Raw genomic sequence first — 12,778 nt, 5'->3', positions numbered from 1 at the left:
ATCCCTTTTCCATATGCCAGATAAGGTCAAAAGAACCATCAAAAGCATTCAAAAGAGATTCTTGTGGGGAGGTCCAAACTTAATTCCCAGATTGCATCATGTCAAATTGTCAAATGTGTGCAATTATAAAGATTTAGGCAATATTGAGATGGTGGAGCTAGAGCTCAAAAATAGAGCTCTCCTTAACCAATGGTTATGGAGGTATGGCAATGAACCGAAAAGGTTTTAGAGGCATATTATTGATGGTAAACTGGGGTTGGACCACAACAACTTTATCTTGAGACTCGATGGCAAAAACAAAGCTTCCACCTTGAGGAAAAACATTGTCAAACCACTCTATGGAAATTGTGAGTATAGCAACTTTGTGTCCAAGGTATGTACCTCTTTGTGGGTGATGGTAGCAAAATTAATTTTTGGGAAGAGGAATAGATCGAAGGTTGCATTCTTAAAACGGCCTTTCCTAGAGTTTTTGCTTTAGCAATAAAAAAAGATGGGAAATTTTGTGATTTTGGAGAATGGACTGAGACTAGTTGGACTTGGAAGATTGAACTTCGAAGATATGTTTTTGGTTGAGAACTTGAATAATGGGACAACTTTAATTGCCTCCTTGAACTTCAGCTGATTGATAAAGATTTTCATGACAAACGCATTTGGAAATGGACCCCCCGTGATGACTATTCTTCTAATTATTTTTGTCATCAAATTTTACTTACTAACACTCCCCATGCAAATTATTGGAAGATGATATGGTTTAGTCTTGCGCCTCACAAAATTGAGATTTTTTGCTAGTAGCTTGTGAGAGGTCGATTGGCTATTAAAGATACACTTAAAAAGAAAGGTATTATTAATCCAAACGCTGCCACTTGCCACCTATGTAGGAAAGAGCTTGAAATAGTACATCATATTTTCTTTTCTTGTGTAAAACATTGGTTAATTTATCACTCATGGTGCTCTTTATGGAATGTCAATTGGGTCTCCCAGTATAATCCACTTAATTGTTTTCTAAGTTGGTTTGATTTTGCTAGCAATTTTATCAATGGTGCCATTTGGAAAATGGGTTGGTATGTTATTATTTGGGCTATTTGGATTGCTAGAAATGATGTGGTTTTTGGGGGCAAGGAATGGGATGGTTGTCTTTTTTTTTTTAACTAACCAAAATGAGAGTTGCTTGGTGGATCAACGTAAAATGGCCTCTTCTTAACCTCTCTATAGGTGATCTTACAAGATCCCCTAATGTTGGTTGTGCACTCATAATAATGTTTGTATATGCCCTTGAGTCAATTGGATTGGTCAAGGAATATGTATTGTCATTTAATACATAATTACTCGCTAAACAATATGTGATAAAGGTTTTCTTTCATGTTAGTGCAAAAATAATGAGTTATTTAAGTACTAATTGGATGAAGCCCATTGAACCTAAAGGGCCTTGCAAAGGAATTGTAAAGTTTATATAATTATGAAATCTTTAAGCATCAAAGCCATGTTCCTAAAATAGTTCCTGGTCATTGTATTGTCAAGACGTGGCATTGACAATACTCAAAGATTGGTACATGTTAAGTCTTTTTACTTGAAACGTAAATAATCGATCTCATATACTACAGTATATGAGATACTTTAGGATAACATATGGGTGCTTGACAGAGAACGAGTTCACTGAACATGACCCGTTGTGAGAATTCCATTTGACATTTCACTCAAGTGTCTATGGAATGTGTTCTCAAGTGATAATCGTGCAACTAATCCTCAAACTTGAGACCCCGAGTCATTTTGTATGGATAGTAACATACTTTGATGCCTAAATAGGGTGTTTTTGGGTATGGTTTGAAACATGTGAAGGTGAATGAGTAGTCAATAGAGGATTCGTCACCCCAAGTGATAAGAGGGAATATATCTCATTTGTCTTTAATTTCAGATTAACTTATATAAAGTCTTTGGCCAAATTATGATCAGTTTAAATAAAGTTGGTTTCCTAACTTTATAAGGTTAATTATGAATTATAAGAACTAATATGGAATGTTATAAGTAGACATTAAGCCATGCTTAATGATATATCCGAGATACATGATGAAAGAACCATGTTGCATTAAGAGACTTATCACTGAAGTATTTTGTCAAACTTTTTAATTGACTCTCTAACATTTGGGTGACCATGATGTGTTGTTAAATACCACTCATGATATATAAACATAAATCAATTATTGAATTGATATTTGATTATGATTTATATTTATTACCAAAGGTCACACATATTAAATGACATGATTAAGATTATATAAAGATTATTAATTAAGTTGGACTTAATTGAAATATATCAAAATAAATTGAGAAATTAATTAAGTACACAAGGACTTAATTGAATGAAAAATACAAATGTTGTATCTAGGGTTGGTATCGCCAAGCTGTCGTAATGTGCCGGTTCGGGAACTCGACCGCTAAACGTGGTTAACTTGGGGAGTCGTCACCAATCTTTTTTCCTAGGTGTGATTGGCCACCCTATTTTGTCCTACTCAAAGAAATCCTAAATTAATTTTTAGGTCCATCGAAAGAACGATAAACTGGTCTACATATTCTTTAGATTTGGGTTCGGGAGTACGGTTACGCACGGGAAAGGATTAGCACTCCTGTGACGCTCGTTCCACAAACGGTACCATTTAATCATGTATTATCATAACCCATTAATTTTATTCTTATGTTTTCTTAATTGTTATTTATTTATTTCATCTTTTATTAAAATAGTTATTTCATTTTTTACGGGTTTAACATGCACATGATGCAATTATGAAATGCGTGGCATAAAATCGGGATAATACCAAACGAAAATCCTTTATTGAGTATACTTTCTGAATCCACCCATCGTACTGGTGGGATCCATAAGTATTCTCTCACCTGGTGAAATACCTTAACAACTCGCCTTCGCAAGTTTACTTGGTAGATCCTATCATCGGGATAGTCGTTTGTGAGTAAAAAAATAATATTTTCATGAATGCAAATCCTAATACGGGTAAAAGCCTTTTATTAAAGATATTTCTCGAGACCCTCCAATAGTACTAGTGGAGTTCGGAGGTATCTTTTCACCTAGGGAGTTTACTGATAAAACTCGTCTTCGCAAGCTTTCTCGAAAAGTCCCATCATCGGGGTTATCGTATTTTTTTTCTTTAAAAAAATAATGTTTTCATGAGTATGAACCTATTACGAGTAAAACCTTTATACTAAAGATGTTTTTTGAGCCCTCCCATCATACTGGTGGGACCCGAGGACATCCTTTCACCTAAGAAACTTCTCGAGAGAAACTCGCCTTTGCAAGATTTTCTAAAAATCCCCTCATCGGGACTTAAGTCGTGAACAAAATATCTACATGCCACGATATGCATGATATGATGGAAATCTATACTAGGCTTGTGAAGCTTATTTTTATTTTATTATTTTTTATTATATATATTTTTCATTTATCTTTTTTTGTTATTTATTTTTTTATCTTTTTTTTTATTCTATGTTTCTCCTATATTTTCCTTTCTCTTTCTTATGGATTTTCTTCCTCTATATTTCCTTTTTGTAATTAGATACATTATAAATTATTTGTGATTCTATGTTATCTTAGTGAACAAAAATTTATTTATTTATTATTTTATAAATTTTTTATATATTTTTTTATTTTTGACTAAGTTTTTTATGTAGTAAAATTTTATTTATTTAAAATAAAAATCTCGAAAACTCAAAATTGAGGCCTTCCCATTGTACTGGTGGAGCCTTAATTCGGATTCCGAACCTAGAGAAAATTAACCTGAGATTGTAACTCCACGCGTCCCAATCAATCATCCCATCATCGGTATCATCCAAGTAATAAGCTATTATTTTAATTAGTGACTTTAAATAAAACTAAAAGCATACCTTTTAAATTTAGAGACCTAATTAAAACTAGATAAAAAATAAATAGCCCAATAAAAATAATAAACAAATAACCCAAAACTAAATTAAAAAAATTAAATGGCCTAATAAGCATAATAAACAAATAACCCAATAGTAATCCAAATAATAAGGTCCAAAGAAGTCTATACCAAATTTGGACTATTGAAGCCCAACGTCCAAGGAACCCAATAGCTCCCTTTGGGTTTGGCTGGCCCGCTTTAGCAGTCTCCCTTAAGGTCCAAAATGGCACCATTTCAAGCACCTGGGAAGAGTTTTATGAGTTCTCCCAAAACTACGTCGTTTTGCCTCCAAGCCTTAAGTATATAAACCACTTTTCTTCTTATCTCCTCTCTCCTACAGCCACCGGCTTCCTGAACTCTCTCTCTCTCTCTCCTTCCTTTGCTCGACAACTTTGGATCACCCTCTCAAAAAGCTGTCGACCCTACACCGTTACTAGATCTGGTGTCACGACACCACCCTTCCCCACTCTTTTCACCGATGGTTGGTTTTCTCTCTCCTTCTATATTCCTCGGTGGCAGTTGTCTCTCTCTCTCTCTCTCTTTCTATCCCTCGACGACGATTGGCTCGCTCTCTCTATGCCCGTCGATCTCGTCCTTCTTCCCTGTCAACCAAATTTGGGTTTCCCAAACCCCTTTCTCTAGCTTTCTCCCCTTTTGGCTTTTCATGTTTTTTTTTTTGTTGTGATTTTTGTGGTTATGGTAGTTGGCTGCTAGAACTTAGGGATTTTTTTTTGTTTAAATTTGCAGGTTGCTGTTATTTGAAGAAGATGGGTTTTTTTTTTTTGAAACGTTTTTTTTGCTTTGTTTTTTGTTTGCTTTCCCCCCCTTTCTTTTTTGCAGGTCATGAATCTTTAAAAGTCGGGTTGTCCAAAAATTTGGACAATCCGGTAATGGGGTTCTAGCACCAAGGAGTTGGTAACCAAAATCCCTATCACTCATGGTGGTTGGGGGAAGGGATGGTTGGGTGTACGCCCAGCCATTCCTCTTTTTTCTTATTATTTTATTTTATATTTTTTATTATTTTTTTATCATTTTTTTTATTTTTTTAAATGGGTGTCTACAAGATTACAACTAAATTTGGATATCTAAATAAGTTATGTTAGCCAACTTAAACCTTAAGCCTTAAGCCACTCTTCTTAGACGAATCATAAAAGGAAAAAAAGAAAAATAGTTTTGTTTACCTGATAGAAATAAGATTCAACTAGGCTTGTTTTGCTCTTTTTAAAAAAAAAAAAAACAAAACTTGCTTAGTACAAGTAAAAAATCTTACTTTGAAAAGGTCTTATTCTATCACTATATGGATTACTATTTTGGGACCAAACACTTAGGTGGCTGAAGATTTAACAAATTCCAAAGATGAAGAAGCAAAGATTTCAACTGCAAGGTTTCAAACTATCTTCTGTGACAAGCATAATTTTTGTTTCGGGTTTCTTACTTTGTCACAAGACTTTTTGGATTTAATTGGCTCTTAATTATAATATCTAGAGTAAGGTATATGACACTTGAACTTATTAGTGTTCATAATTAATCTAAAAATTGCATGGAAACATAAACAATTGTTTTTGAGGGATTCAACTGCTTCTTTAATTAAATGTACATTTTATTTTTTCGCTATGTTATGCTTTTAATATTTTGATTAATTTAATGTTTAAGTGTAAGGCTGAATTCCAACAGTGGTATCAGAACTTTTATTTGATGTTTTTCATGTAATTTGTATGCTTGATTTTTGATGATAATCAATTAGATTGATTTGTGTATTGATTTGGTGCGTGTGTGCGTGTCTATATATATATATATATATATCTCGGTTTTGAAGGCCTTTTTAAAATTTGTTTTTTTATTTTAATTCAAATTTGGACAACATGTTATTAATTCATTGAAACATGTTTTAAAAGGTTTAAAATCATGTTTACTTGAGGAATTAATGAATGGATTAAAAGGCTTATGAAGCCAAGTTCAAATCAAATAGTTTTAAGGTGTTTTTGGAGACTAGTGTGTTGATTGTGTTATGAACAATTTTTAATTGTTAAAAATTAGTTTTATCAAATTAAATTGCTGCATGTTCCGGTTATACTTGATTTGGTATAAAAAGGTTCATAAAAAACATACTTTCAAGCTCCAAAACAACAAAGATTTGATGCAGAAAATTTTGAGTAGCTATAATCATTTTTTGGTGGCTTAATTCTCCGTAAATTTTGTGTCTAATTGTTAAACACACTTGTTAGAAATTTATAGCAGTCTTGTTCATGAGTTTGACTAATGATTTATGGAGTCTTAAGATCACTTAAACCGATTAATGGGGCGGCAATTGTTGCCTAAAATTCCTTAAGGATTGGCAGCTAATTTAATGGCATTGGATGCCATCCATTTTAATTTGAGAGATTCAAGAAATAAATTAAAATAATAGGGTTGTCCTTATAATTTCCCATATAATTGCTAGCATGTAACATAAATAATCAAAAAATCTCATATAAAAATTAGAACATCAATAATATGAAATTTATTTAGCATACCTATTTGATATGATAAATTTATATTCATAATAAGATGCACAAAACAAACAATATTATAAATCACATAAATTTATATTCAAAGTCAACAATCATGAATTCATTTGAAGATTAAAATTAAAATATGAAGCATTGGAATCATCTTTGGTTGAAAAATCAACTCTAGACTTACATTATTATATAACAAAATATGCCACAAAATGTTATGAAAAATATACCACAATTCACTTACAAAAAATACAAAAGTATACCACAAAAATGTTCTTAAAAATGCATATAAATGAATGTCTATCTTGCAAATTTGGAATTCGAATTTGAAAAAAGAAATAGAGATTACCATATGAGAAACTATTACTTTTTTTATATAATTCAAGACATGAAAAGTTTTATTTATGAATATATATTTGTTTTGAAGAATGCATAAAGATATACACGATTTTCAATACACACATAATCGATGTGTGTATCTTTATTTATGCTTAGTAAGAATCTAAAATCCTGTATAGTACGAGAATCCTAGCTATCAATAAAACATTAGTTAATTATATCATCTATCTTCCTCATTCTCATAAAAGAGATGGGATACTTTGTTCATGTCGAAAGAAATTTTGCGGATCAACCATCTTCTTCACACGAATCAATCTGTTGAAGTTATTCTTGAAATATTTCAGACCCCATCTGCTTGCTTGTCTATAGCTGGTGTAATTGCCTTTGTTATTGCTTCCAAGGTCAAGATCCCTGTAGTTCATGTAAGCTGCTCTGGGAGATTTTGAAACGTAGGGTTCCATGTACTTGTAAAGCCTTCTCATAAAATTTATATTTTTCTGAGCTGTTGAAGCATCTTCTTCTCCCCATACCACCACATAATGAATGTTAAATAAATTCCCTGACCTGTGAGGGAAAGGAGTCTCAGACTCTGGAATCTCATTCATTATGCCACCGTAAGGACTAAAGAGAATCTCAAACCATACAATTTCCAGATCTTCATAAAACCATTGCCATAGACCTTCTAATGCAATTTCAGGAATAGGTTCTGTAACATAGTCGGATTTTCCTTTGAAGAAGCTTGCAGTATCTGTCCTATTAAGCAAAACATCTAAGGATTCACTTTGTGGGATTCCTGCGAAGTAAAGGATACTTTGAATCCAGCTCATTTCAATGCAGTCTTCTTTAACTAATCCAAGCTCAGGAAAACTTTCTTGCATCAATGGGATTAGTTGATCAATTCTACCAAGAAACAAGGAAGTAAAAGAAGCTTGTATTGTTCTATTTCCTTCTTGGCTTGAATTCACGGCTCTTAAAAAGAGTCTGATGTACAAATCTTCATGAATCTTTTCTGCAACAGATTGCCATTTATGAACAAGCTTTGTTGCATTCTCTTCCAATGTTCTATTCGCAATAAATACAGTCACAGTTGATGGAACAGAGACTAACTTTACTTTCCACGCCACAATGACTCCAAAACTGGCTCCTCCACCTCCTCGAATGGCCCAAAACAGATCTTCCCCCATAGAGTTTCTATCAAGAATTCTTCCATGGACATCAACTAAGTGTGCATCAATTATTTGATCAGCAGCGAGGCCAAACTTGCGCATCATCATGCCGTAACCTCCCCCACTAAAGTGACCCCCAACGCCCACAGTGGGGCAAACACCAGCTGGGAAGGCAAGAGTTTCGCTTTTCTCTGCAATTCTGTAATACAGTTCGCCTATAGTTGCACCGGCTTGAATCCATGCTGTGCTATTTTCTGTGTCAACATCAATTGATCGCATGTTAATCAAATCAATGATGACAAACGGAACTTTAGAAACATACGATAGACCCTCGTAGTCATGGCCACCACTTCGAATCCTAATCTGCATGTCATGTTCCCTTGAGCAATTAATGGTTGCTTGGATGTGGGAGACGTTGGAGGGCGTAACTATGACTAAAGGTCTCGGGGTAGTTGGTGTAGAAAACCTAGCATTCCGAACGGAAAGCTCCAACACGGATGAATAGGAAGAACTGTTTTGAGTGTAAATGAGTCTAGCATTAATATCAGAATGTAAGGAAAGGCATTGGAGAAAGCTGTCATGAGTACGGGCAAAAGTTGCCCACGAAAATGAGAACAGAAGAAGAAGAAAGAGAGGCATTGAGAAGCTAGGCGACTTCATTTTGGGCTAATCGATGGCCTCCCATCCCTGGCTTCTTATAGCACCTAAGGTGAATGCTTGTGCTACAAGACACCCTGCCTCTATTCCGTTGAAAAGACACGTTGCGTCTCCAGCGACCTTTTGACCAATATTTGTGTACGTACTTATATTACTACTTTTCTCTCCTTATTTTCCATTACTTTGACGTTTCTCTTGCCAATCACGTTTTATATAATTTGCATACGGTGAAAAGAAAACAAAGAGAGGTGCAAGTCAATTTGGATATGTTGAAAAGGACATCAAGTAGAAGAGATAGAGCTATTAACAATGCCAAAGTTCAATGGGATAATGGCTATAACATAGAGAGGGATGTATCAACTTGTTCAAGTGTTGAGGCAGCTCCAAATTAAAAGGTTTGCCCCCACTAAAATTTATCAAAAAATTAAACATGGATCATAGGGATCTTCTTTGGTAGAAAAATCAATTTTAGACATACATAATTATATAAAAAATCTAGACCAAATACTTATACTAATAAAAAAAATCTTAACTATAATTCTATGCGAACCTATATACTTTGTCTCGTCTTTTAATAAAATTAAGTTATACAAAAAGGTATATCGTTGTCGATTATATCAAACAAATACATTATTTCCAATTCGATTTAAAATTTTTGACCAAAATATTAAATGTACATAATGAGAGATACATTTTTAATCTCATTTCTTTTTGTTGTCACGTGCAATGCATATGAATATTTATTTTATTTTTTATTTTTAAATAATAATTATATATAAATATAAATATTTTAAAATAAAAATAATTGGAATTTTTGAAATATAAATCAGTAAATTATAAAAAATTAGTTAATATAGCAATTTAAATATATATATATATATATGTAAATTATAAAATGTCATTTCGGTTTCTCTTAATATTCGTTGCGGTTTAGAGTCATTCTTGCTACCCTTACAGATCTTGTTCTTGATCATTTTTGTATCTCTTTTGTACATAATGCAACTTCTTATGATTGAGGAAAAAAATCAAAATTATAAATAAAAAATTATATATTAAATATAAATTTTTCACTTGGCATTTCGTGATATTGACGGAATTTCTCATCGATAATGCCCCGTATCTCTCTTTGTAAACTATATATTTTCCAAAATTGTTTGCTTAAATTAGAATTTTTCATTTTTTCTCTTTCAAAGTTTCCCACTTTAGGATGACAATTCTTGTTAACCTAACACATGTCTTGAAAATTGCTGCAAGAAATTTATTCCTAGTTGATTTCTTGATAGTCAAATTCAAATTTTTATCTCTTGTTCAATTAAATTACAAATTTTTCCCTTAGCTTGAAAGAATGAAGCTCAAACTTGTCGTTAAAAATCCACATAAATAAAGAGTCAAATCTCCCCCACCAATTGATATCATATCTATTGTTAGATTGACTCAAAAGATAATTAATATATATTTGCTTGAATTTAGACTTGAAAATTACACAAAATTTTATCATTAATATATATTTGCTATTGGAAATTACACAATTATTTATCAAAACATATTTAGTGCCTAATTTTGCCCTCTCTCCGTCTCTCTCCCATAGCCAAAATAAGGATAAGTAGAATTAGAAGATAATATGATAAAAATTAACTTGCATGTCTGAAATTCCTCTTGTGATTGGAAACAAAAAGGTCAAAGAGTCGTTCGCAATTTATCTTAGAAAAGTTTATACAAACTTCCTTGCTCGAAGCAAATGAATGCGTCATGAGATCCTACGACCAGAAGGTTTTGAAATGCATCAGGCAATGAGGAAGGATAAGCACGCCAACCATCTTTTCCACTTGAAACTGCTTGCATGGGCTCTATACACTACAGTTGCAGGGAAAATTATTCGGTTGGTCACAAAAGTTTTCATATTGTTCTGTTTCGATCATATACCTTTTGAAAAATCACGTTTTGATCACTAAAATTACGAAAGTTGTACCTATATATTCTCATCATTCACGATTAGATAAGAATCAGAAATGTCAAATAGAATTTAAATAAATATTTTTTTAGATTTGAGTCGTACGCTTTCTATATATATAAAAAATTATGCAAATCAAAATGGGTGTTGATCCATTTAACATGTGTTAGCACTTGTTGGTACTTGAACATATGTTGTAACACGTTTTTTTTTGTAGGTTTTTGCTTGTACGAAAACAAACAAATTAAAAATACCAAACTTTGGACTTTCGTAAATGTTTGAATTTGACTTCTAACATATTATCTTTTTAATACTAATAAATTTGTATAGTACACTATCAAATATGGCAATTAAAATAATTGAAACAAGTAATCAAGTTATGTTATCATATCAAACAATGAAGTAATTAACCCGGAACGAGTGATAAAGTTATTTAATTTTAAAGAAACTGTTGAAAGTAATCTTTAAACTAGTGACAAGATTTTTTAATTAATTTACTCTTGGAATATTATTGATAGTTTGATTTGACTATTAACTAGTATAATCCAACACTCCAAAATCACCCAGGTCGACCCTTGGGTAAGGCCACCCAAGCGAGGGTTTTAAGTTTCAAATTTAAAAAAGTATCATATTTTTATAATAATAATATAATTAATTATATTTAAAATATATAAAAATTAAGATAATTACTAAAATATATACCTATTCTCTCATACTTAATAAATATTTATTTTTTCTGATTTTCACATCTTCATTAATTTTGAACTAATTATCTCATTTTTTATTAAAAATATGTAAAAGTAAAAAATAATTAATAAAATGACGTACTTTCTCACTTCTTTAATTATTTATCTAATAAATCTAATTTTTTTATCATTTCCCAACTATCTTTTTTTTTTTCGATGTACAATATCCACTCTAAAATTTTTCTTCCATCATTTGCTCTTTCTTCCTTTAGCTTCATATTTCCTCTAAAGAATATATAAGAAGTCTATTATGTTATTATCTTCATCAAGCAATGAGTCTCATTTACAATTTACATAAGCTTCATTTACAATTTGTAATAAGTATTCAATAATTTGGTACTATTGTTCTAATCTTTGTAAACTTTTTTACTTTAATTTAGAGTTTATATTATATTATTATATTGTCTTTATTTTATGTGATAGTTAATCTATTTTAATTAGAAATTTTGATTGTTGATTTTATATTAGCCATTTAAAAATATAAAATAATTATAATAGTTAAATATTTGGGTACTTCATAATAAATATTTGAATATGTCAAATCGAAAATATGAATTTGATTATTCAAAGCTTTAAAAAAAGTTTTCTTAATTTAAATAAAAAAGCCTCATTTAAATATTTTACTTTAAACCTTTGAAGTTATTGAGCTGCCACTAATAATCACATTTAAAACATATATTTATCATACCAAATACTACATTTACGTTTGTACATTATCCCTTAAACAAACAATGTTATTAGGCTCATAATTTCCAGTGTAAGTGCTAGCATGTTTGATATGATAAATTTACACTGCTAATAAGATGCACAAAACATACAATATTATAAATCACATAAGTTTATATTCAAAGTCAACAATCATGAATTCATTTGAAGATTAAAAACATAATACTCAAATAAATCTCTAAATTATTTAAAAAAAACATAAATAAACCTTTATTCTTTTATCAAGCTCAATCAAGCCCTTATACTTTTATTTTGGATCAAATAACCTTTTATAACTAATGATTGACTAATTGTCATATAAGTTAAAATATCACTTGTCATTTTATATCTATATGGCGTTGATGTGGAGGGTGAAAGATGTAAACTAAATTAGTATATCACATCATCATCAATTATGATATATTAGCATATCACATTATTATCAATTATGATATATTAATATGTTACATCAGTACCACGCGATATAGAATAACAAATAACATTTTGACTAAATCAATAATTAGTTATAACAAATTATTTGACTTAAATAAAAGTAAGAGGATTTATTTAGCTCAAAATAAAAGCATAATGACCTAATTGAAGGCAATAAAAATATAAAGAACTTATTTGAATTTTTTAAATAGTTTAAGAGTTCTTTTAAATATTATGCCAAATTAATTATCCAACTTTATAAATATATATATATATATATATTGTAAAATTTTTTAATTATGCAAACCAATATAAAGAGTTGATAGCATCGATTATGGATATATTTATTAAATATTTA

The 12,778-nt window shown here is 31.0% G+C and overlaps 1 protein-coding gene across 1 annotated transcript; it reads right to left on the bottom strand.

Moving 5' to 3' along the window:
- Positions 6,797-8,591, bottom strand: LOC18595144 (cannabidiolic acid synthase-like 1). The gene has a single exon (XM_018122629.1). The coding sequence runs from the start codon at positions 8,587-8,589 to the stop codon at positions 7,003-7,005; it is 1,587 nt and encodes a 528-aa protein (XP_017978118.1). The 5' UTR covers positions 8,590-8,591; the 3' UTR covers positions 6,797-7,002.

The sequence above is a fragment of the Theobroma cacao genome, chromosome 6 (genome assembly GCF_000208745.1).
Source record: "Theobroma cacao cultivar B97-61/B2 chromosome 6, Criollo_cocoa_genome_V2, whole genome shotgun sequence".
Classification (NCBI taxonomy): domain Eukaryota; kingdom Viridiplantae; phylum Streptophyta; class Magnoliopsida; order Malvales; family Malvaceae; genus Theobroma; species Theobroma cacao.
The sequence above is the reverse complement of the archived record's forward strand: the minus strand, read 5'-3'. Positions and strand labels throughout refer to the sequence as shown.